This window comes from Chroicocephalus ridibundus, chromosome 3, assembly GCF_963924245.1.
Source record: "Chroicocephalus ridibundus chromosome 3, bChrRid1.1, whole genome shotgun sequence".
In the NCBI taxonomy this organism is placed as follows: Eukaryota; Metazoa; Chordata; class Aves; order Charadriiformes; family Laridae; genus Chroicocephalus; species Chroicocephalus ridibundus.
The window spans coordinates 123370756-123397819 of NC_086286.1; the positions used below are offsets into that span (position 1 = coordinate 123370756).

At 40.8% G+C, this 27064-nt stretch overlaps 1 protein-coding gene across 1 annotated transcript in view; it reads left to right on the forward strand.

The window, feature by feature from the left end:
- The window catches only part of SUPT3H (SPT3 homolog, SAGA and STAGA complex component), a 293285-nt gene that overhangs the window by 151153 nt on the left and 115068 nt on the right, over nt 1–27064 (forward strand). Inside the window, exon 3 of the mRNA XM_063330642.1 lies at nt 454–538. Coding sequence (XP_063186712.1) covers nt 454–538 — 85 coding nt within the window. The remainder of the gene's footprint in view (nt 1–453; nt 539–27064) is intronic.

Sequence of the window (27064 nt, forward strand, 5' to 3'; positions counted from 1 at the left end):
CATTGATAGTAGTTCCTTCCGTATCTTAGCACTGGCATTTAGATTTGAGATAAAATACCGGTTGGCATTTTACATTTTGAAATAGTTATTTGGTAATTTCGTAAGCGAAGAGGGCTGCAAATACAGAATTACTCCTAGTAGTGCTCATGCTACAGCTTTGCCTGCTCGTTTTCCAAATGTTCCTGCAAACTGGATTTTCCTCTGTTTCCTCAATTTTTCAGTTTTTTCTCATTGTGTGCTTTAATATACATGCTTGCAGCTGGTTTGTTCCTTTAACCAGATTGCTTTGGCTTCTATTCCTTGTGCCACACTGAATGATCCATTTCTGTACATACAGGTGTATTAAGCTTGATGTTGTTATTCATATTTTTTTATTTTTCTGGAGACCACCTACTTTTTATTTTTTCTTTTTAACTCATTTTCATAACCTTGCGATAAACCTCTTTCTTTCAGGTTTTCCTTAGGAGATGCTCGCAGGCCGCTCCATGAAAGTGCAGTGCTGGTGGAAGACATCGTCCACACTCAGCTGATAAATCTGGTAAGAAAATAGCTTATAAAATGGTCTTCACTCGAAAACTCCTTGAAACAGCCTGAAATTTTCACGATCGAATGACTAATAACAGATTGTTCTGGTTTTAGAAACAAATAAAACACAGGGATTGGGGGTGATGTTCTGTCCTCGATACTCCGTGGAAGCTGCTGTTAGGGTCGCAGATCGAGTGTGTGCACTTGGCCTACGGTTATATACTGCATTTCTGTGGTACCTGCAGCCCCACCTAAATAATAAATAAAGCGCACGGGGCTGGGGGGGGGTTGTTAAAACTTCAAGTGGTTGAAAAGAAAAACTGGCTAGTCATCTGAAGACTTCATTACAAATTTTTTTTTATGTTCTAGTATTTGCGTTAGTGCGTTGTTTGCTTAACATTTATATTCTAGTATTCTCACTCTTGGATGTTTGGATTTCTGTCGCAAAAAATAATGCAGAAATCCTGAATGCTTTTCCTTATTGAAAGCCAGTGAAATAGCTGTATGGGTGAGGCTGTTCCGAATCTCGTCTGTCAGAAGCAGCTCTAAATTCGCACCTCTCCATGGCTTGTAATTAAAATGCAACACCACCTCTTCAGAAATCAACGCTGATGTTTTACACTGTGGCACGAATCTGCATGTATATTGTATGTTCCTTATAACGTCCATACCCATACACGCTGGCAATTTAATTTGAAGAATCACCATGATAAGAAAAAAACCTGTTGTTCTGCTTCCCAAGCTACAGGTGACATATAAGAATATACCTTCCTGTACATTGGAACATATAATATGTGTATGGGACATAATATTATATAAATAATTCTGACACACATTATAACTAATATTTACATATGATGACTCCCTGGATCAGCCAGAGCTTTGAGCTGCAGGTTCCTGGGTCTTTTCTCTATAACGAGCCCTTTCGGCAATCAGAAGGGGTTTTTAAGTTTCAAGCTGAGTTCTGTTACTACATTAATTAGAATGAAAAACTTCTGTAAACTGAGAAAATTCAGAATGGGGCGGGCCACATATTATAAATACATGTGTGCGTGCATGTATATATAATATATATTTATATCTTTATATATATATTTTTATACATGTAAGATTCATGTTTTGTATGTAATATTTAAAAATAAAAATATAATATAAGTAAACCTCCCCCTGCCCACTGTTTGCCTGCAGACAGGCACCTTCCTTCAGCTTTGCACTTAATCCAGCAGCCGTTCGGGGGCTTCCTGGATCGCAGTGAACGCTTCGGGGTCCCTTCCAGCTCCGGGTAGTTTCTTTCTGCTCCTACCTCCGAAGCCGGGCGGTGTATCCCTGTCTCCGCAGCCTCCTGGCGCCTTTGTGCTGTGGCTTCTTTGCTAATTATGCTCCTCCTTGGTCTGTCCCAAACGAGCCCTGCGGCTCCTGGGGACGGGACAACCTCTCTCCCCCCTCCGCGTGTTTAAACGTGCTGCTCCATATATTTGTAATTCTTATTCTAGCTCTAACTACTACAAAATAACGTTTTCTCTTTGGTAACGACCCCCTTAATTTCATGCAAACCGATGGCTGCGGCTTCGCTCTTCCTTTCGCAATGATGTGGTGAAGAGTCTGGGCTTTTACGGCCCGCCGAGGCTGAGCTGAGCTTTCCGTCAAAACCCACGTTTGGAGAAAATGCGACCTGCAGCTTAAATCAAAGCCCCGGCACTTACTCGGGGAATGACCCTGACCCAGGGTTAACCCTGCGCGGGGTGTAGGAGCGTGTACCGTTTCCTGACAGAAGGAAGAATGGGAACGGAGCGGCAGATAAACAGCTTTTCTAACCTTTCCCCTCCCAGCCCAAGACAGCACTTTATTTCTGAGGAAGTGAAAGTATCTTTAATAGCTCATTGCTTTGACCTCTGACATTCACATGCCGGAACTCTTAAATCAGGAGCTTTTTACATGCTCCGGGCTTCTGATAGGGATTTTTGCACATTTGTCATCCTTAATAACGGCACATCCTTACCGAGCTGTTACTATGCAGTTATATTAAATTTTCACTTTAGAGGTAGGTGTTCGTGTGGGTATATATCCAGTACTAGAAAAAAGCTATTTTTATAATCGAAGCTGACTGCAGATGTAAATTTATTGCCTGCTACCTGGATTTTGTCATATTACTCATGTTAATGGAGCACGCAGTTCTCATTATGTATTTTAATGATTTCTTCTCAAAATTCATCTCCATTTTGCCATCCGTAATACATGTAGAAGGCTGAACTGTAGAAATTGCTTTTATGCCTGCAGTAAAACTGGCATGTTGCATGGTAAACATTTGTAAGAAGACTTCATGTTTGTTGATTAAGTCCAGGTTTGAGCTGCTGAATTAAAAAATAAGTTGCCAGTGTGATTACCTTTGACTGGTTGACTTTTGATATCTCGGAGGTTTATAGTTCCAGCTTCCTATTTTCAAAGTTGATCTGAACTCTCTTAAATCAGGGCTTGATTTGGACAGATTTATACGGTCATTGCTTCAAACCACTATATACTCCATGAGGTCCGGCTGCTGTAGATAACTGCACTAATAAGTCAAATTCTTGAAAAACAGACTTTTTTTAAGTCTGCATCACGTTTTATGATTTTGTGCGTTTTAAACAGTACGTACACTGCTTTACGTTAAGTGAAATTCTGCTAGAAGTATGTACCAACGTGTAGAAGGCAGTGAGCATCTCTAGAGGATGATTCACGTCACCCTAAAATTAATTTCCAAGTTAGATGAGATGAATCTCTTGAGGAATTTATTTCCTCAGCTGACTAAAAAAGGGATCCTTTGTCAGCTGGCTGGGGTTTGAATATTTAGGAATATCTAGGCGAGAGGCGTAAACATTAAGAGAGAAATTCCGTCCAATTTGTGTCAGAAAGCTAGCATAAGTTTGACCTTTTTTTTGCATATGTTGCAATTATAATAAATGTTTTGTTATTTGCATATCAAGCAACGTAAAACTAAAAAACCCCACCTTAGGATGAAAAGATTGTGTACATCTTTTGGTCAAGCATGATGTACTTGAAGAGCACAATGAATTCCAGTTTTAATTTGAAATCAAATTTGCTGTTGACTGATAGTGTTCCTGAACACTCATCTACATGTATTTATAGATGCCTTTATGTTACTCCTAAAACTGTATTTATTTATGTGTGCCGAGACTAGAGGTAGCAGGCAAGGCTATATCGTTCTTTATGGATAGGCACAAGTAGTAGATGTCTGTGACGAGGAAAATTGTGCCGACAAAAAAGGTTCAACAGGGAATACAAGATGATGTTGTGGCCAGCAGGAGCAGGGAAGTGATGGTGCCTCTGTACTCGGCACTGGTGAGGCCTCACCTCGAGTGCTGTGTTCAGGTCCGGGCCCCTCTGTACAAGAGGGACCTTGAAGCGCTGCAGCGTGTCCAGAGGAGAGCTACCAGGCTGGTGAGGGGTCTGGAGACCAGGGCATGTGAGGAGAGGCTGAGGGAGCTGGGCATGTTTAGCTTGGAGAAGAGGAGGCTGAGGGGAGACCTCATTGCCCTCTACAACTCCCTGAAAGGAGGTTGGAGAGAGGTGGGTGTTGGCCTCTTCTCCCAGGTGAATAATGACAGGACCAGAGGAAATGGTCTGAAGTTGGGGCAGGGGAGGTTTAGGTTAGATATGAGGAAGAATTCCTTTACTGAAAGAGTGGTCAGGCACTGGAACAGCCTGCCCAGGGAGGGGGTTGAGTCACCATCCCTGGAGGTGTTTAAGAAACGTCTAGATGTGGCACTTCAGGGCATGCTCTAGTGGCAGAGATTGTAGGTTGTTTGGTTGGACTCGATGATCTCAAAGGTCCTTTCCAACCATGAAGATTCTATGATTCTATGTTGATCAGAAGGGGACAATCTTTTAACTTACTTACCATTTGAAGTGCAACGAGACCTCCTTTAGTTCATTCTTTCGTCATATCCAATACAATTTGCAAACGCAGGAAGAAGATTTGGAAGCATAATTTTTATTATAATCTATTAATATCTATTCAGACCCTTAGAAAGGGATCTCGATCCTGCTTTAGGAGAAATCAATATTGTTCAGCACTTTGTCAAGAAAAAGAGGCTGTGTAACGAGGAGAAATGGAATAGGAATTTTTCTTGGTTATTAAACTACCGTTGAGAGGTTTGGCATCAGAATAGCTGAAGTCTTGCACATACATGCATGTAAAAGCATCTGGAAATTGTTCCATGTAATATTTAAGAGAGAGGAAAAGTGTCTTCTCACCTTCACCGTCTCTGTCCAGAATTTTTGTGATGGTGGGCTGGATCATCGGAATATGTAGTATTATTAGACTAATATTAAAACCTAAAGTTTTCTCAGTATCTTCTCTTGATAGGGCTGTAGCTCCATGTTCATACTTCAAATGACATATTCAAAGGCTGATAGGCGATAAGATAATGCTGTGCTACTTAAATCAAAAAGGCTGTTAAGGAATTACCTTCCTTGTGGTGGGAACGTATCAACTGGGCATTTGTTGTCAGCAGTTTACTGTGTAAACTACTAAGTAAACTACTAGTAAACTACCAGCAGTTTACTCTCGAGGCATGCTGAATATGGTAGTCGTAGCACCGACACCTGCTTTCACAGAATTTCGATTGTTCAGTTTAGCACTAGATGTGAACTTCAGTCCTTTGCGTTTTGTTTCTGAGATACCGAAAGGCTTCTGGGAAGACTAGATCTGTTTTTACAAAGTGAAAGACATTTTAGCAATAGCACGGAGTTCAGCAATATAAATATGAAGAATTACATATATGCATACCAAAAATACAGATGTACTTATAAACAGCAGAGCCTGAAAGTCCCTACCTGCTGGTAAGTAACCTCACCTGTCCATGAAAGACTGGCTGCTCAGAGGGAAGGCGGCATTGCAACATCCTTGGGCTGCATCCTTTAAATGTTTTATCCACTGGAATTCTTTGTAAAGTGTGATAAGTCATCGCGGAGACTGTCACGAATGATAGAATTCACGTTAACAGGGTTGTGGTTTACTGCCTGTCAGCGAACGTGTGTCTGCTAGAAGATGGGCTCTGATCTCTTCAATTGATGTCCAATGATGTAAGTCAGAGCCACTCAGTTGGCTTTTTTAGAATGCAGTAGTGTCAATTTAAAGGAATTTCAGTTGCCTCAAATCGTGTCGTACATGATATCTGTTGGGATTTTTTTGATCACTTACTTTTGTCTTCCTATGGAAGAATTGAATTTCATACCACTTGTACTACTGCCTAATCCTTTTTAACATTCCACTCTTGCTTCCTTTGTAGGAGCATGACGTGTTACATACATACGTATACAAACACTTTGCATGTACACAAAAATAATTTTAACTTCTTCTGGTTTGTTACTCTTGGAAATTACTTGACTGTTACACGGATAACACGGTTAATTCAGAATCAGTCCTTTGGTCTCAACCTGAAGCACAAGAACACAGGTCAGCAGGTGAATAATCTATATTGGAATACGTAGATTATTTTAAATTGTGGCAGTAATTCATAGTAGAACACTCTAGAGTGAGATGCAGAGATTCAGCAGTATGTCAGGTCCTGAGTAAGTCCATAGCAAATCCATCCTGTGGAGCGAATTGCTTTTTATAGTAGGAGCTTAAATAAAGATCGAGTAATAAATATGCCACCACAAAATAAAGATGCCACCACTAGGAGAAGGAATGGTGAAAATACAGAGACAACCATAAGGACGGGTTTACTGATACGAAACACTAAGTACTTCATCATGATAAGCGTGAATTTTTTTGTTTTCCAAGGGCTGTACATGTTCTGGATGAACGTGGTGTGCTTTGTTCAGTTCCCAGCTTTATTCCTGCAGCTGTTAACCATTTTATTGCGGTTTATTGTGAACCATTTTAAGGAGAAGGAGGAGGAAAAACTCACCTTCACTTCCCCATCCAGAGAAAAAGACAACGGCAATGGGCGAGGGGAGCAGGATGAATGAGGATTTAAACAGAAACTGGGATAGGGCTTTCCTGGTTCTTTGCAGCCTGTTCCTACAGGGTCTTTTTTTAAAACCAAATCACACTCGTGTATTCATTCACAAACTGGATTAGTCATTTTAATGTATGTCACCTCTATGCCGTTCTGAAATCCTACACTTCCAGGTTGGTTTACTGCGTTGGTGAACTGTTAGACTTGTAACCTTTACGTGCATAATTGCAGGATTTCTGACATTCCTTTTAAGAAAGAAAGAAAGATTTGGAACCAGCTTGTTCATTAGCCGAAATTGCCCACTGATAAAAACCAACCGCGTGAAGCACCGTTCACTCTTGATCCCAAAGTTATGTGCAACTGTCACTTATGCCACCCTGGTAACGGGAAAAGTCCTTGTTTTATGAGTCTGTTTTAAAACAGTAATAAAGTTTCCTGTGCAGGACATTAATTAGAGGGGTTATCAAAATAAGACAAACTAATATAATTTGCGATTGTACAAAATAAAGGAAGTTGAGGGTACCATAGGGACCTAATGAATCACAGGATGGAAACAATCTTCTGGCTAACTAAACATTCGGACTTTGTGCGAAGTCATAGGGTGTATATACAGCTCGGCAAACCGGAACACGCCGCGTGTTTACACGAATGGGAGAAAGGAGTTCACAAAAACCATCTGGGAAAAATCCTCGCCCTATTCATTCTGCTCCTACTGGAGAGTAAATTAAACAACACGCGTACGTTTTGCGGCAAACCCATGGCACACCTGCCCTGGAAGAAATCAAACTGGAAAATAAGTCTGTAATATAAAAAATGTCCTGGGTACCAGCAATGTGCATTTGTTAGCGTTGCTCATGTGTGGTGGAAGAGACTTTATCTCTAGCAGGCGGTTTTTAATCCTTCCTTTTACATCATTTAAATGTGGTCACTATTTAGATGGTGTTAGGGGTAACCTAACACTATTTAGGTTATGTTAGGGTAGGTAGAGGTAAGTTTTTTCTTTTTTTTTTCTTTAATTGAAATTGTATCTTCGGCATGATTTTTTGCGATTCGTAGTGTTTCGGTTTTTTTGAAAGCTTTTTATGCGACTCTAAAAGGAAGGGCTGGTTTGCCGAACAACTTCTTTGTTCAGTTCGCAGGATAGTATAGAGTAGGCTTTGTCATTCTGAGTATACATGTTTTTCTATGCAGGGAAAAAAATTGAGTCGGCTCAACCCTTTCACGGTCATTCTGTAGAGATCAGATGCTATTACTCCTGTACCAGCGGAGCTCAGTGGCGGTGTGTCTGTCATTCGCGGGTGAAGACCTCACTGCTTTAGAAGGGCCCACTTCATACACAGATACTGTTTTCTGAATTCCTTGTTAAAAAAAAGTCTTTTTTTTTTTTTTTCTTTTCTAATATTTCTCGATTGGCAAGCGCTTGACTTTAGATGACGTCAGCAAATGGACAGCGTTTTGTCTTTAATAGGTTAGAGTATTATAAAAATGTTTTTTTTAAGGAGGCATTTTATGGAAAATTCAAATTGGAAACGATGAAGTCTTTTGTCTAAATTTTGATGAACTTTTACCTTTTCTTCATTGGTAATTTATATGGAAAGTGATGTCCTGAGTTTTCTACTCTTAACATTAGCTACTGATACATTCAGATGTATTTATTCTAGAGCACAGAATCTACTTCAGGAGAGAGTTCAGGAGTCCCAGTTAGGGATTCTGGGCGCTCCGTGTGCTTTCTCTAAAGATGAGAGACTTGACGACTGACCTGGCCAGATGTTTTCTTTCCCATGGATTTTTTCTGCAGAGTCAACACGTGCTATGAGACAGAGCTGCTGCTTTTTTCCTGGTCGTGCAGAGACGCTGCTCAGCATCCAGCGGTGACGGGCTTCACTGATCTAACAAGAGGAAGGGCTAAGATACCGTTATTAAGAACCCTAAAAAAATCAATCAGAAGGAAATGAATAATTATGCCCAACCTAATTATAGCGAGGTGTTCAATAGTGAAGAAAAAAAATCCAAATCGCCAACGAGATTTAATGGAAAAAGCAATGTGATCAATGGTTTAAAGATTGTCCTGTAGCGCATATAAAATATAAAGAACGAAGGTAGTGCAGGCAGCTATAATCCCAGTATTTCCCGATTTTCTATATCAGTTTTTGGGCCTTTAATAACGATGATATAGATTTATACACATACATGCATGCATATGTATGCGTCTGTGTGTACAGGTCTGTTTTTCCCACCCTTAACACATCAGATTCCTATTTAGGCTGTTGAGCAAGAGGAAATAAGTACGTATGAAATTTCACTCATGGGGGCTTTGGAATCTATGGCATTCTTAAATATATATGTACTCAATTACCTTGGCTTCTGGGGCTTTTGTGACTCAACTGATAAGCTGATCCCAGCCTGAGTTTCCAAAATAAAAATATATACTCTATTTAATTGTTATATGTGCTGTTAGGAGTAGAGCATGGGTTAATAGCTGGTGAAATCTCGGGTGAGCCGAGACATTCCGTGTACAGACAGACGGTGTTCCAGGGTGTGCTGGCTACTTATGTAAACGTTCTCCTATCGTTTTGCTGGAGCCCTGTGAAATTCTAGGTGATTCGCTCTTTAGAAAAGAACAAATGAAGTTAAGAATTTGAAGAGTAATCATTGGATTTTTATTGCCCAATATGCTGCAGTCTGGTAAATCAATACTCTGCCCGTGGTTTTACTCTCTAGTCTCCTTTAGGAGTGAACAGCCTTTTGCCAAGAGGATTTTTGATGTAGCCTAAAAAATACCTCAAATCGTTCAGCTGGGCTGAAATGAAGGAGCAATCTTTCTGTCTGTGAAAAATCGTAGTTACATCCCCAGGTCCAGAAGTCAAATGGAAAACTGATATTCGGGGTTTCTTTCTTTCTTTAACTTGTTTGTATAGTTTAAATTGAATATTGTAAGTGCAGGAACCTGTGTGTAAAGTCCATATCTGCACGCAAAGACCCTTCTCATCTAATAGTCCGATTCTGGTAGCAATTAATAAACTAAATGAGAAAAAATTTAGCAATGGTGTGCAACACATGGATATTTGATTAGGAAGATGGACCTCAAGTTAACTTTGAAAAGCATCTGTGTATCTTTGAAATCAGCTCCAGAATCCAATAAACAGTGGAGTTTTAATTATAGTTTTTATCATACTTGCTTTGTTTCAAATAATTTTCCAAATATGTTAAGTGTCCTTGCCTGGTGGAGGGTAACATTCCTTCTGCTTTTCCTCTGAAATCCTGAGTGGATTCACCTGAATAAAGGCAAACAAACGTGTTTTTCTGTACCCTAGGTGATGATGCCAGGTCATCTGTCGCGGTCAGGGGAGATAAAGGGGCGCTTCTAGGATGTGACTCTTCATGGCCTAACACAGTTATTTAACATGCTGGCCATCCATTTAAAATCTGGACTACTTAAGTGAAGTGAGAGACATCTCACCTCTTATGACTCTCAGCACTAGCTGTATTTTTTTGATATTTAGTTTTTCCTTGATTTTGTCAAACAAAACTGCAAACTTTAAGTTGTGAAAGACACAAGCTGATTTATGGATGTCTGTGGCAAAAAGGAGAGTAGTGTGAAATTCTGCATGGTCTTTAAGTGTAACTCATAAACCTTAAAGGTCATCTCAGAGTGTTTAACAGAGCAAATTCATTGTAGTTTTTAAATCACCTTATCTGATTTCAAACAAACCTGATAGTTTCAGAATAACTTTTTTCTAGGAAGATTGGCTTGTTAACAGTGTTATGCAGTTACAAGGAAATGTGGTCACAGCTGGTTCTGGTTTTTTAGCTAATCCACCTGATTGGAAACAACAGGTTTTTGGTATTTTTCCATTTCTTACACTGACACCTAGTGTTCAGAGGTCTTGAGTTTCTAATGCTGCACGTTGTTATTAATAGATAACTGTCGATACCGAAGTTCTCCACCTTTGTCAACATCTTCCATTTCTGTCCTGCCTGAAAAGAAAGCAATCACTGAAGGCAAAGGTGTTACCATCATTTGAAACAAATTTACTTTGGATCTACAAATAGTACACCACTACTGGAAAACTTGACAAAAGCTGTTTTACTTCTTGAAGGGCCGCAAAATTTGTTTTCTTACTGTTGAAGTGCTTTAGTTTTGGCAAATACGGCTCATCTGTGTCTCTAAGTGTCACTGGCCAACAAAAACAGTGATAACAGCAGAAACCTTTAGATCGGTATTTATTTAATTGTGGGGGATGTCAACGCTTTTTATTTCTGTGTTCTTTTATCTTCAAGCCACGAGTTTTACCTGATAGGAGTGTTGATGGTAGCAGTGTCCTTGAGTAGGCAGAAAATAACTTATACACAAAAACTGGCACAAACGGTCTTTTCTCTCAGACTTGAAAATAAGTGGAGCAATTGAAGTATGGCCTGTAACCTGTTCCTGCGAAAGGCTGCTGCTGGCAGAGGAAAACTTACTCTCTGACTCTCATACCTGAGTTTTTTTTACATTAACTGATGATCTTTCTGCATAAAAAATGTTACGTTAAGAGTTTCGTGTAGCTGTATCTGAAAGTGTCAATGAATTTTTGGGTTTTAGTGGTGGTTTTAGGCAGCAGTGACGATTCACTGAATACTCACCTAGATGATGGCCACCTCTTGAGGAAGCCCTTAGTTCTTACCCAGTTTCCTAGAAGGCCACAATATGAGCATAAAAACAATCTTTTCCCATCAGCTGTATTAGCCAGACGTCACTGGTTAGTTCTACTACTTTAGGCTGAAGCTTTCCTCCCAGAGATGTCTTTTTTGCTCACAGACCCATCACCCTCACAATCTGTAGATTCCTGTGCTATAAAGACTCCAAATTAAAGGAAAAATATTTGTTTAAGAGCGCTGTGTGGCTGGTGTAGGACTTTTTTGCATGAGGTAATGGAGTTGTTGGCTTGGTCAGAGGACGACATAAAGGAAATGAATTTGAGAAAACATCTCGGGAGCTCCACACCAAGTGACACAGGGGTGATCTTCTCAAAAAAGTATATGCTTTGCAGTCAGTCCGATTTAGCTGAATTATGTTCAACATGGCTGGTGAGTATGGTGGACTCCATGCAGTAGTTATATCTGTGATTTACATAAACATTCCCAAACTCAGTTCTGTTTTCATACATTCTTCCTTTAAATTCCAACACATAATCTGCCGGGTTAGACTGCCTGTTTTCCTATATCTTGGGTGAAGGCACTGTACTTCTCTGTGTGCACGTGGCGTATTAGACACTGTATTAGGTTATTCCCTGTCAATAGTTTTACTGCTGTGAACCGGTCGTTGCGGGCTTATCAGAGAAATGATCAGAGACAGCAGAGAGAAATGTTGCTTGTAGGATATAATTTATTTGACTTCTTCCAGGCATTTATTTTCAGGGTGAGGTGAATTGGGACCCAGAATGGTGATTTCTGTCTTGTGACCATAAATGATGCCCTGGGTGACCAGCTCCGATGTAGACATCTGTGTTTAGTCAGATAACTCCCACCTGAAAGATGGGATAACAAAAGCTTCAAAACAAACAAACAAAAACAGATGAAGAGAGTAATTGGAACTTCTCTGATGGCAAGAGGAGATGATAACAGTGTCAAAAGCAGCAGAAAAGTCAGAGAAAATAAAGACATACTGGAGACCCGGATTTCTGGCCAGGAAGAGGCACATAGTGTACCATATTTGGGCAGAGAGAAACCTTATGAAGTTCAACAAGGGCAAGTGTAGGGTGCTGCACCTGGGGAGGAACAACCCCATGCACCAGTACAGGTTGGGTGCTGACCTGCTGGAGAGCAGCTCTGTGGAAAGAGACCTGGGAGTCCTGGTGGACAACAGGATGACCATGAGTCAGCAATGTGCCCTTGTGGCCAAGAAGGCCAATGGCATCCTGGGGTGCATCAAGAGGAGCGTGGCCAGCAGGTCAAGGGAGGTCATCCTCCCCCTCTACTCTGCCTTGGTGAGACCGCACCTGGAGTACTGTGTCCAGTTCTGGGCTCCCCGGTTCAAGAGGGACAGGGAACTGCTGGAAAGGGTGCAGTGGAGGGCTACGAGGATGATTAGGGGACTGGAACACCTCTCTTATGAGGAAAGGCTGAGGGATTTGGGTCTCTTCAGTCTGGAAAAAAGACGTCTGAGGGGTGACCTTATCAACGCTTATAAATACTTAAAGGGTGGGTGTCAGGACGATGGGGCGAGGCTCTTTTCAGTGGTGCCCGGGGACAGGACAAGAGGCAATGGGCACAAACTGGAACATAGGAAGTTCCACCTAAACATGAGGAGGAACTTCTTTACCCTGAGGGTGGCAGAGCACTGGAACAGGCTGCCCAGAGAGGTGGTGGAGTCTCCAACTCTGGAGACATTCAAAACCCACCTGGACGTGTTCCTGTGTAACCTGCTCTAGGTGACCCTGCTCTGGCAGGGGGGTTGGACTAGATGATCTCCAGAGGTCCCTTCCAACCCTATGATTCTATGATTCTATGATTCTATGATTCTATATATGAAGAGTTATAAGGGAGGGGATTTATGAAAAGTCAGGTTGGAGCTGATCCAAGACAGAGTTAGAAGAGGGGAAGTCTGTGCTTTAGCTGAAAGCTGCATGTTCTGTGTTTTTTCACAGATGAAGAGAGAGAAAGAAATGGGAAAAGATGTGGAGAGACAGGCTGGATTGAGATACGGTTTCTTTAAAAGAGAGGATAGGCTGAGGACGTCTGTACACCGTGAGCAAAAGTGCCAGAGAGCAAAGAAAAATTGAAGACTAAGTAGGCAGGATAAGATGCATCTACTGGGGTGGGTCAGAGTTGAGAAAAAGGCCAGAGGTTTATGAGATGTTCAGGAACAAAAACTAGGTGCAACTTTGTGGGAATGCATATATTCTCTCTTGTAGCAGAAAAATTATGGAGCTAAAAGGGGACACCCCCCCCCATAAAAAAAAAAAGAGGAATAGAAAGCCTGAGGTTCAGCAAAGAGTTGTTCAAACAATTGAAATTAAGAAAGGTGAAAACAAACCTGTAGTGGAAGGAGTTTGGAAGAGGATGCCATGACCCTCTCTCAAAGTGTTCCACAGCAAGAGATCAGGAGTAACTGAAATGAGAGGCAGAGAGGTTCGAGAGAGAAACTGTGGGTGGTGGACTGGAGCTTGCAGAAGGTCTGGTCTGGAGAATGAATTTGGAAGTGGCTTTACAGGACATTGGGTGCTGATGACAGGGTAGCCATCAAGAAGTAGCAAATGGAGTGAGAGTCAGCAGATGTGTTGCTCCCAAACTGAATCTCAGATAAGGCCAGAGAAAGTAGGTGGATAACGATGAAGCAGGTGGAACGCGGCCATCGGTGGCACCGTGCAGGAGGGCACAGGACTAAGAAGAAAGGGAGAGACAGATTTTACATTTCAGTGAAGAATTCATGGTAAAAAGGGGAGGTCTTGTGACAAGTGCTTATTCTGTGGACATCACCATACACACGGAAGTCTGGATGCGTGCATATTTGCACCATCACATACAAGCAAGCATATATGCATATAGATACCAATAATGAGCACTTGTATAGCAATACACAGCCTGATGCTGGTATATCAACTTCCATATACTCACAAGATGTTGTTCCTAGCACCCGTTCTCACAATACGCCGTAACTACATTTTTTATAATCTCCCATTCTTGAATATCTTTTTACATTGTTTGCCATTTTCCTCTTACATCGTGCCATCGCCATTCCAAATTAGGGGAAAAAATTGGCTCACTTTACTGATGAGACGTTAAAGTACACAGAAGACGAAGTCGATTTCCCCCATGTCAGGAAACAAATGAATGGCAGAGCTGAAAAAAGTCAACTAGTTGTAGCTGAGAGGGTAGCTGTGCAAAGCTATTTTATATTGATGGTCTATGTCTCAGCCAATTGGGTTTTTATTTGACAAACCAAAGGTGTAATAACTTTTATTGTAAGAGGAAGAAAAATACATCAAGGCTAATAAATAATGGAGGACCTACTAGGGATATGCATAAATGCGTATCCTGTTCCTATGTATATACAAGCTTAATTGTGTCCCTTTTAATTTTGCTGTTTGATTCAACGGGATTGTCAGGTAATCGTCCTATTGAAAGAACAGAAGAGGGTAAAATTTCAAATAACTTTGTTAATCTCTTCTGGCTGTTAAAAGAAAAGATTTATTGGTATCAAATTTTATTGCGTTCTTAGAATTTAGGGATTGATTGGCTGCTAGTTTAGCTTACTTGTCTCTTCCAGTTAGAAACCCAAACACAACAGAAGAAAGACATCGCATTGAAGCTGACATGCAACAAGTGAGTGAAAGTTCACTTGGCTTTTTCTCTCGGCACCAGGTGCAAAAGTTGGCTAAAAGTGCTGTGGCAGGCAGTTATTTTAAAGCAGTTTCTGGTTTAGTGTTTTATCAAGCCCAGGAGTAAAATATTCTGCAACTACTGCAGTTTCACAAAGCTGCTTTTTAAGGTAGAACTCTGAATTGTTTAAGTAATTAAAATGGCCCAGTACAAACATTAATCATACCATAGCCATTAATGAGAGGGTTTGCGGGATTTATGGAGGGCTGTGTATGATATTTTAAAAGTGTGTATCATTTCTTTGTTTAATACACCATGCGCTTGCATTCTCCGAATATGCCAGAGGTTCTCGAAATCTTGAGGAGTATTTGTGATTTTCTACATCCCCTCTTAGAAACGCTGGAGGAGATGTATTAATTTCTGGGCAAAGATGACTCTCACAGTGTCCTGATTAGTGACTCCATTTAATCTGATAGGATTTTTCTCGACTTAATCTGGTAGGTTGTTTCTGGAATAGCTGCTCCATTACAGCTTTATAGTATGCTTTAAAATAATAATTCTCTAAACTGCAGCTTTCTCAAAGCGGGAAGGTGGTGGCTCCATGATGACATAAGCTCCAGAAGTGTAGAGTTCAAGTGGTTTGCATGTGGGATTGCCAAATAACAGGGGTTTGGTTTGTTTTCATTTTATTACACCGATTCTCCTCCCCAGATGTCTTGGATTTCTGTGGTACCCCCCCCTTCGCCTTTGATGCTTGCTCCTCGTAACTAACAATTTTTATTAGTCATCCCGCTAATACTCAACGTTTTTACTCAGCACCTGTTGTCTTCAAAGCACTGTGCAATAATAACTAGTTAATCCTCACGCTAGTCCTGAATTTCACTGTCGTTCCCGTTCAGGTGTGAAAAGTGAGCTCGATGACTTGCCTAAAATCGTGTAATGGTTTTGACACCTGTAGGAGGACTTAGTCTGCCCGTCCGTGTCCGCGCTACCCAGGCTGATCCTCTGGCCTCTCCACACGCCGAGCTTGTGGCACGCCAGTTATAAATCGAGCATTTCCTTTTGGTTAATGACACATTTTTACCCTGATTGCTCTGGAATTTCAATCCTGGACCTTGGAGAAGAACTATGCTGGAAGGAGCCTCAAGAGGTCATCTGAGCCATATCTCTGATCTTGAACTAATTTTGGCCTTTGTTCAGGAGAGCTCTTAAATATATAGCTATAAATGTATACCTATGTGTATATATACAATTATTTATTGAATCAGGTCCTATTTTTGGAAGGATTACGGATAACTGCCTAATCAAAGGTTGATGTAAGCTACCGGCAATTGCTTTGAAAGCAATACTTGGACAGAATATCTTGATTGACGTTGCTAGGGGAGGTACTAGTACTATAAAGAAATTTATACTGGGGAAGGTGATGCTGTTAAATCTAATGTTGTGACTTCTGGAAGTATCGCTTCCTTTTCTTTCTTTTCCTTTTTATTTATTTATTTATTTTATTTTTTAATGGACCTGTAGCAAGAAGTCTATTCGCTGCCTCCAGGAAGGTACTGATTTTGCTTCTATAATAAACCCTCAGCTAGTTTAACTATTCTTGGCCTGTCCATCTGAAAGCTACAACTTTATGGAAACAGAATGAAATGAAGTGTTCTCTAATATGTCACAAATCATACTTTAAACTGGAAATCTAGTCTGACACTGTGGTCTTGATTTGTATGGTTTGCCTCCCCTTTTTTGTTGCTGCAGAGCAGTGTATGTATTTGCAGGCTGGAGTTTCAGCCAGGATTTTCAGTCTTAACTGTGAATTTCCTTCCTTTAACAGGTTTAAAGCCAGCCTTTCAGATTGCTTCAGTATAGCTTTTAGAACTTGAATTTCCTTTGTGTTCATTTTGGTCCTTTTCCAAGATTTATCCATGCATCTGAAAGTCCCTCAAATCTCTGTGTATGGGAGCAGTTACAATAGGAGGTGGTGGCATTTCTGTTCCGTTGCTGTTAGCGTTGAGGCAAAACGCTGCCTGATTTCAGTCAAACACCGCAAGCCTAAAATTCAGGCTCTTGCTCAAGCATTACAGGGTTCATGTCCTGCTCAGAGGTCTCAATAATTACTGTAGCTGGCTGGAGAACGACAATTCCATTTCCTGAAAAATGTAGGGCTTTTGACATTCACTTTACTTTTCCATCAGAACAAAGCTAAAAGCTTTTTAAAAAAATTGTCAAAAATCTACTGAGATGAAGAGAAGTCTTATCTAGTGTGTAGTCCAGAGGGTAGGACAACAGCGTTGGAGAGGAAAGACCAATGTTCAAGTCTCTGCTTGCTGGAAGAACGTTGACTTGAACCCAAGTGTCCCATAGCGCTGAGTGAGGGCCGTAATATAAGACTGTTGAATACATCTTTTGATGTCATCATTTAGCTCTATGATCTTAACCATGGACCTGTGAAATACTGCTCGGTACCTGTATACAAAATTGTTTGTTTCAAGGAATATGATTTTCCCGATGGAAAAATATTTCATTTCCAGGTACTGACCAGTGATCGTGATTAAATTATTCATATATTTCACATGGGCATTTAATCCCAGATTATTTGTAGTTCAAAAATTCAACTTAATTTTTATAAATCTTTTGCTTCAGTTATAGCTGCAGGGTCTCATAAAAGCTTGACTGCTTCGTGTTCATTTGTTTTTAATGGTAATTAATTCATATTAGTGGTGAACTTCATTACTGAAAAAAAGTTATTTTAAAACTTTTGCAGGTTTAAGTCAGTTACTTTATTGTAATACAATACCAGATGCAGCGGAGCATTTTCTGCACAGATTATATGATTCAACGTTAGACATCTCTACCGTAGTCTGATCTAGTGATGGGATTTTTTTCTTAGCGTATGCAATCCCCTGATATTGCTTATAGAGGAAGAAGAAGGTTTCCTCGTTTAAAGAGAGCTTGCTTCTCACTGCATTTGTTCTCCATAGTTTCATGTTAGGATAGTTTTTGAAAAGGTCATTATGGAGAAAACTTGATCTGAGCAATTTAAATCTGAGGGGAACAATGGATGTTCTTTCTTTTCCAAAAAAAAAAATCAGTGGAGCTGTTGCATCAATATTACGCGTTTGCCTGTTTGAAGTCTGTCACGATTCCCTGCTATATTCTATTATCGTGGGTTGGTGACCTGCATTAAAGAAAGAAAATGTCCATCTTCTCCATTAGAATAAAGTCAGTATTGTAAAGTTTATTTCCTTCTATACGTCGTGACGAAGAAAAGGCATTTTGTTTAATTCCAAAAAGCAAATATTGACTTCTTCCAAATTCTTGCTGAACTTCCCACCTATTCTAACATCTGCAAAAATGGCCGCAGTGCTGGAATTTCTGAGACTGTGACTGTTCACCTTGCATGTTGTGCTTGTGTGTGTGTCTGTCACTTGCTATCTGTCATCCTGGACTGTAAGCTTTATGTGACAATGTCTTTTTTTCACGTGACTGTGTGATGGCCAACATTGCAATGCTGTGACCCGCCAGTATCGGTTTCATCTTGGGGTCTGCTGCTAGGGTATAAATAATAAGCAGCTGAATAAATGTATAATAAAAATGAAAAAATACATGAAAAAGGGATTTATTGTTTAATTTAACATCTAAGATATTAGATTTTCAAGTTAAGGACTTCAAATGACTCCTAGTAGGCCATTGTTGTGACGTTTTGGTATAACTATGGTCTAATATAACTAAGCTGTCTAAGCTGCTTAGGACTTTCTCTCGTGGGACTGTGCGTGACTGAAGCAGATGATCAAAATCATGCTAATGAAAGGGTTACCTCTCACCGTTATGCGTGTTGTGTGTATGATATGTGTACTTGCGGTCATGAAAATACATACACACCTGTTTTGGGGAGAAGAAACGGGATATTCCTTGTTCATAAATTTAAATAGTTATTTTGCTCTTATCTGCTAACTACAGCTCCCGCAGACCTTTTTGCCCTGTACACTCAATAGACGGGTAAGAGGTATGTCTGGTTGGATTTCCGTATCAAATCAATCCTTCTTAATCGCATAGTTTTGAGTTGTTTTTTCTTTCTTTTTTTTTTTTTCTTTTTCTCTTTTGGGGGGCGGGGGAGGGTGTGGGGGTGTGTGTGTGTATGAGCATTTAGGCCCTTCAGCAGTTAATCTAACGAAGGCTTAACGTTATACAAAAGTTACAGATACGGTGCAGTTCTGGAGGACGGTTAACGCAGAGTTTACATGTCATATTTGAAGGGAAATGTAGTGCCGTTACGCCGCTGTGTGCAGCGCGTTTCATTAGTGTTGGAGACAGCAGGAGGCTATTTTGTGGAAATGTTTCTGTCACTGTCAGTAGAAACATGCCTGTCTGGTTGAAAAATAGCCTGTGTCTTGCCAGTTCCCTACTTCTAAGCAATTGCAGTAGGAGGATGTTAATCTTAGCCTGTCATAACCCATTTCGAACCTAAATTTTTACTAAACTTCCAAATGCTTCAGTAATATAAGTACGGGAGACACGACTCTGTTCTTGTGCAAGAGCTGCTACCGTGCTCAGATGTAGGGAACATTTTAATTAGTTTTTATTAGTATTTAGTGTGTGCCGGAGCTCCCAGCCAGGCTCTGCAAAGGGATGTGAACCCCGTAAGGTTGGCTTGAGTCAACTCGAGGGCACTGGATCGCAGAGCTCTGTCTGTCTGTTTTGCCGACTGTAGACTAGCAATTGCATGCAAAAAAATGATTTCTGGTGTATATGTTGGAGATATCTGTGCCTTTTTGAAACAACCCTGAACACATCTTCTCTTAAAGTAACGTCAGGGCCTTTTCTGGGAAGATCTAGTTGCCTAATGGAAAATGTGGTTTCTTACATCCATGGTTATTCTTCGAAAATACATTTGTGTCAGAGGCTTTTGCTCTGACCCCAGGTTCCTTTTTGTTTTGTTTTTTTTTAAATTGCAAGCCTGGACTGATGGTTACAAGATGATTTTGGTGGTTAGGTTGTTGGAAATGTATTTGGAATGAGATACTTCAAGTCCTGGTCGATAGGAGAGGGTATGCGTGATTTCATGACGAGGAGAGAAAAGTAGGATTCAGGTCTGGATTCAGATACCTAAATTCACGTCTGTGTGTGTGCGTCTATGTGTCTGCTATAGATACTCAGGTACGCACTGAAGCAGAGTCAACTCTTCAACTCTGTGAACATTTACTGTCCAGTCACCTAAATAGCCCCCAGGCTCTTTTTACTGTTTGGGAGCTTAGGAAACCTACATACATTATAGATGCATAATTTGAGGTGTCGATCTCCAGCTGAATTCTACTCCAAAATTCCCATTGGAAACCCCTGAAGTGAAGAATCACAGAATGGTTTGGGTTGGAAGGGACCTTAAAGACCATCCAGTTCCAACCCCCTGCCCTGGGCAGGGACACCTCCCACCAGACCAGGCTGCTCCAAGCCCCATCCAGCCTGGCCTTGAACACCTCCAGGGATGGGGCAGCCACAGCTTCTCTGGGCAACCTGTTCCAGTGTCTCACCACCCTCACAGTAAAAAAGTTCTTCCTAATATCTGATCTAAATCTCCCCTCTTTTAGTTTAAAACCATTATCCCTCGTCCTATCACTACACTCCCTGATAAAGAGTCCCTCCACGTCTTTCCTATAGGCCCCCTTCAGATACTGGAACGGGCTATAAGGTCTCCCCGGAGCCTTCTCTTCTCCAGGCTAAACAGACCCAGGTCTCTCAGCCTTTCCTCATAAGAGAAGTGCTCCATTCCCTTATCAATGCTTATAAATATCTAAAGGGCAGGTGTCAAGTGGATGGGGTCAGACTCTTCTCCGTGGTACCCTGGTACCCAGGGACAGGACAAGGGTTAACGAACGCAAGCTAGAACACAGGAAATTCCATCACAACATGAGGAAAGACGTATTTACTTTGAGGGTGGCAGAGCCCTGGCACAGGCTGCCCAGAGAGGTGGTGGAGTCTCCGTCTCTGGAGAAATTCAAAACCCACCTGGACGTGTTCCTGTGCCACCTGCTCTGGGTGACTCTGCTTTGGCAGGGGAGTTGGACGAGATGATCTCCAGAGGTCCCCTTTCAACCCCTACGATTCTGTGATTCTGTGAGCCTGACTTTTGAATTTTGTGCAGAACTCAGCGCTCCCAATGTTCATTGAGGATATCTAGAGGATTAACTTCTCCCAGGGAGAGGGCTGTTACGTGACAGGCCAGACGCTGAATGTTTCAGTCCTACTAAAATGATGTCACCGTGGCACAGTTTTAGGCGATCTCAGGACTGTCAGTGGACATCCCTGGCAAAAATATAGGTGCTTAAATGCCCTCCGTGTTCCACTTGAGGAACAATGAGATGTTGATGGATATGGGCTAAGTCCATACGTTGGGCAGACTGTAGTCTCTGCCTGAGTTGGGTCTCAGGAGTGGTTAAAGAAGATTTTGTTTCCTTCCTTTGCTCAGTTCGTCAGAGCAAAGCACTACAGGGTGCACTTCTGCAAGAATCAGTGAAGTCATCTGGGCGTTTGGAGGCTTTTCCCGTTCTGAGTAGACAATACTTGAATGAGATACTGAGATAATGATGTTCAGCAAATGGATCTAGTGGTGTGACACACAAGGAATGATTTACCACTTGGCTGCGATGCCTTAGCTGGGTACCTCTTCTCTGAACCAGGGTTACTCTTTACTCCTGGCCGAATAATGAATTTACGAACCTTGGTGTTTTCTTCCTCTCCGTCAACAAGCATCTGGGCAAGGAAAGCTCATTTCTTGTTGCCAAGAAAGGCGGACTTGCTTCACTTATTGCAACAGCGTCTTCCTGATGAAACTGGTGTAAATGGAGAAAATTCGGTACAGGATAGGGCTGCAGGAATAACCCAGAGATCTACCAGCTGGAAAGTTGTACAATTTAACCAAAGGAAGGAGTTAATAATTAAGATGATATCACCACTGTGTTTAGTATTTGCTGGAGCCGAGCAGTCAACATAAAGCTGTCCGAATTCAAGACATTTTTATGCTGTATGTTTTGGGAGTTTTCCACAAGACGTACCGTAGGCAAGCTGGAAAAGATGTGTCGTGCCACTGAATGCGAAATGACAGTAGAGGTTTTTTGCCAAGGTGCTGCTTCTTCACAGCATATTCCTTATGTTATTCCTTACTCCTTGTGTGATTAAGCATGATGCTCGGGGAAAACATCCCATCTGGAGAGCATTACCTGTAGGATGTGCAGCTTGTATGTATCTTCTGGAGGTTAGCGTCTAATGTTAAACAAAGGAAGCTGATTAAAAACATCTGTAAAGCATTTTCATAGTTCATATTTTATACAGTGGGTATTGAATTACCTTGCACATGACTGCATGTCTGAACTAAAAATAATAAGGTAAATCTTTTCCTTTTATTAAAATTAGTATAATATTAATTTTATAGTTAAACTACATTTAACTGTTTCCCTACTTGGCACTCGAATTTAATGCTGCTGACATCACTATGTATTTTATGTGCCACTGAGAAATAATTGTTCATTTATTGATGCAGTATGCTACAATAAGCACATTTTAGGTGCAGTCAAAATATAAACATTAGATTGAAATACAATTTCTTATGTAAAAGTGTGGCATTTATTAAATGCTGAAGGAGAGACTTGCCAGCTAAATGTGTAATGTTTCTGACCGTTAAATATATTACGTGAAATAGTTATACAGAATATATAAAATGATTGTAGTACTGCCCACTTAGGTATTATGTTGATTTATGAATTCAGTTAGAGTCCCTAGTAAATACCAAGATTGCTGATTCTAGGTCACTATTTATTAGGTTGGTAAATTTTATGGAGAGGAAGGATTTGTGCATCCCAGGGCTGACGGAGAAGGTGCTATTGATGTAGTTAGAGGCAGAATGCGATTGTAATTTCACAGCTGAGCTGAAGAAGGTTATACACTTTCTTCATGTTCTAAAATACTTTCTAAAATAGCTTATAAAACCACGTGTATTACAATAATAAATATTATTCACAGATCTGAGAGGCCAATGCTCAAGATTTACCATTCGTGTCATGAGCAGAAGCTTCTTACCTTTCCAAAGTTACGCGCAAGGGACTGCCTCCGATGCACGTATCAAAACAGAGAGAGGCAAACACTCTTCTCTGGGAAAATATTTTGAAATTCAGCAAGTGTTTTGAAAATGATTATCATTATTGTTTATTGTCAGTGTTCTGAGATTGTGAAAATGAAGTGTTGCTCATAAATACCACGCAGGCTGAATGGCCAAGGGCAGTTCTCATCTCTCACATGCAGCCTCCTACCCAAAGCAGTTTCATCCAGTTTGAGTGCTTGGTTTTATTATGTTTTTACCAAAGTTCATAAAAAACTGCAAGTGAAGCAAACAATATGCTATGTATACACGGTTATTTTTATTCAAGGAGACTGGATCAGCACAAAAACATTTTTAAGAGCAACGTAACATGAACAGTTTCCATTTCATCAATTAGCGGCCTTATCCGTCCTGAGAAGCGTCTGCTATCTTATCTGTGTGCTGAAAAGGCAATGAGGTGTTTTAGCATTCGAAAAAATAAAAAGACACGTTGTACCACGCTAGTGAGAGTTTATCTTACTATCCCGCTTGGGAACGTTTCAGCGCTGATAATATAGCTCATTAAAGGACGGAGAACAAACAATGCTTTTTTCTAGCCGTATCTTAAGACAAAATGCCTTGTGATCGTTTCTCGTGCTGACCGAGAGCTTAATGTTTTTGGCTGTGTTACTGCACGAGGTGTTTGGAGTTGCCTGATCTCGGAGCCCGAGAGAAGTGAGGCGGCTGCAGCTGCGCCTCCCTGTCCCAGTCCCAGTCCCAGTCCCAGTCCCAGTCCCAAGGCTGAGCCCGGATTCCCACAAGGCGCGCGCACACACACACACACACACGGAAAATAAATAAATATAACACACATATACATATGTAAGTATGCACGTCTTTATATACGTGTATAAACACTATAGATGCCTCCAGCAGCTTGGCTTACATGGTCTCATAGTTTAGGAAGATTACTGAAGTACTGACAGGAATGTAAGCAAAGCAGATAATTATTTTAAAAAATACGCTTGGCAAAGTTGTGATGGGTTAGTTATTGCATCTTAGGACCAAAATTGTCCCCGATTCCTGTCCCGTGAAGGTTTAGAAGGATGGATTTGGGGGGTAGGTGGGGAAAAGCAATTTTCAGTAGGTTTGGAACTGTATCAGTTCACCAACTGTGTGTCTCTGCTGCATAAAGGATATTCCCCCGTCACATGCTGAACTGGATGATTACTCCAATGGGTGGTTTTATGGCCAAAACCAGCAGCCTGGGGCTCCCGTGCCTTTATCACAAACTGTACCGTATGAAGTGCAAAGCTGCAAAGTTTACTTGACGGTTTGAAGCCGGAGCAATTTACTTGACCGAGACCTTAATGCAACTCCTTACAGTCCATCATCATGGTTTGAACCGAAAGGATGTGCTTTAAGGCAGGGATCGGTGGCGTGTGCCAGACAGGGCTCCAAACTAAATGCTGGGTGAAGAATTGCTGTTGCTGAGTTTGCTTACTTTGTAATTGCAAGTGCATTGGGGAGACTGGGCAGACTGTTTTAGAATGTTGGAACACCTGCGTATGGCACAGCACCTTTATTTTAACAACCCTATAGGTGCTCATACAGCAAATTATCACCCCAATGAATTCCCTTCATTTTGAGTTGAGTCTTTGCCAAACAAAAGACTCAGCTGATAGAAAACTGGCCGAGGCACAATTGATTTTGGATTATAACCCTGAATTTAACAGCATGGGTCAACGGATGCTTTTTTTTTTTTTTTTTAAAGATGCCATGGTTACAAACCTGTTAAAGCCGAATTAATTTAAGCACGAATTTTGTTTATCAGATCTTTCAGAACTGGACTGGGGTATTTCCATGACGATTCGAAAATGACTGTGCTCATTGTCACACTGAAAATAATATTAAAATACTAATGTCGTATTTATGTACATGACTTTCCTATAATGCTTGACGTGTGGAGAGGTTGCCTTATTTCTTTATTCACAAGGCATTTTTATCTGTTTGTTCCTGAACTGTATGGCAGCTATGTCACAGATAAATTGGACTCAATAGTCTAGAATTATTGCTCGATGTGGTTTCCAAGAAAGCATCACTTCTCAATCATGACTGCTAATTAAAATGAATAATGCTTTTAATTAAAAATAAAATCTGTGCAGGCCCCAACAGGGTAAAGATGTTACGCGTATGCCATGCTTCGTCACCACTGTTAGTTTTTTGTACCTTCTTTTTCTCCGTCGTGAACTTTACTGTTACGTTTTCCCTCCTTCCCATTATCCCTCTTCATTATTTCTAGTTTCATTAACAGTCAGATCTCTCAAGGTGCTTGACTGAGCGTCGGCTGATGGAAAGCCGTTGGTTTTTATCTCAAAATGCTGCACGAAAAGATACATTTCTCAGATTTGAAAGTCTTAAGGTAGGGGTCTATTGCTTTATTTGTCCTTGGAAGATACATATCTTTGTAACAATTGAATTCTTATAAAAGAGCCACCAACAAAACTATTTGAGCTATAATGGGAGGGTGGAGACAACTTGCCTGCCTATTGAAGTGCATCTTTCATCATCAGAACAATAGCTGGTTCTTTTCCCTTGTCAACTGACCATCTTTTTTCCTCCCATTAATTAGCTGAGATCTTGAACAATTCTGTCCTTGGCCTTCCGCTGCCTGTTCTGATAATCCCTCAGGATACTTGGGATAGGACGACAAATCACAAGAAATGTCCTTCTGATTTTTGTTCTTCTGCTGGTGCGACGGAGCTGCGTCTCCTACGTATGGAGATAGAACCGATTTCCTGAGTTTTGCCCTGGGCTTCGTTATTTATTGATTGTGTAAGTGCACGCAAATTACGGCGTGCCTCTGAGCTGCATTTCTCTGTCTATAGAGAGGAATACTTTTGTGTCCTTAAAACCATAAATAAAATATGCGTAAGTGCTGTCATTAAGCATCTAGGTAGGAGGAGACACCTAGTAGGTTTCTCCCACCAGTCTTTTCATATGTGCCACTCAGTGGCTGCTCAGGGGGCAGAAGGGAAGGCATTGAGGACATAGGAAGAAAACCCCTGCGTTCCCTTTTCACTTCATTTCATATGAAATTTCATATTTTCATTCCATATGCCCAGCGCTACATACAGCTGCCGGGGAGAGCTTTTAGGAGAAGATATTGTAGGGGAAATTCTGTTCGGCTTCCAGCCCTCTGGTTGCCGCGGGTAGAAACTTTGTAGATTTTGCTTCTGACTTCCAAACAATTGCCCGCTGGCATGTGCAAACGCAGTTTTTTCATAAGGCCAATCAGCCACATCTGGTGGCTGATTTTTCTCAGGTATTGCAAAACCCTTTTTATGAGGGCAACATTGTATTCAGCAGAATAAAGATGCTCATAATTCTTAAAAAATAAGTGCGTAAGTTTTTAATGTTTACCAAAAATATTTTTTTTTTCCTTAAGCGATGCCACTAAAGCGGTGAGCTATTTCTGCTGCACTTTATCTCAAGTGTTTTAAAGGAATCCAAATTATAAAAAACACATCAGGCCTCTGCGTAACTGCAGACATCCTTACCTCCGTAGCCTGTAATTTTAACAGATGACAGATAATCCTTTCTGGGTTGTCAATTCAATGACTCATCATTCACGTCTCTGTGACTAGAGGTGGCCAAGATCTTGAAGTAATAAAATTGAAGGTGGCAGTAATTTCCAAGAACCCAAGGAAGGTTTTGAGAACTTTCCAACCCGTGTTGGTAAATGTAGGATTCAGGAAATGCGTATCTACGTGTGTCGTTTATTTTTGAGGGCCAGATTTGCTGAATGTGCATTTGATGACTCTTGGTGAGAAGAGACAATGCAGAAAAACGGCAGATGAGACTGAACGTATAAACATTGCATATATATGGCATTGCATTAGCAGCAAAACCTGAAATTTCCATTTCTTTTAGGCCTGACTTATGAACCTCATCAGACAAAATATTGCATTACCTGTAGTATCTGCATTGTCATGAGCCGGTATTTTTGACTCAACAGACTGTAGGCAAATTATTTCTTTTCTGTGAAAAACCTAAGAGGAATTAATTCATCCACGTTTCCACTGTAACTTGGTGATCATAAGGTATATGGTAGAAAATCAAGCTTATGGTAGAAGGTTTCCAGAACAATTATTATAAGGCTTGAAAAGATGTCCTGTATTTGAATGAGACTAAAATATCTTGGCAT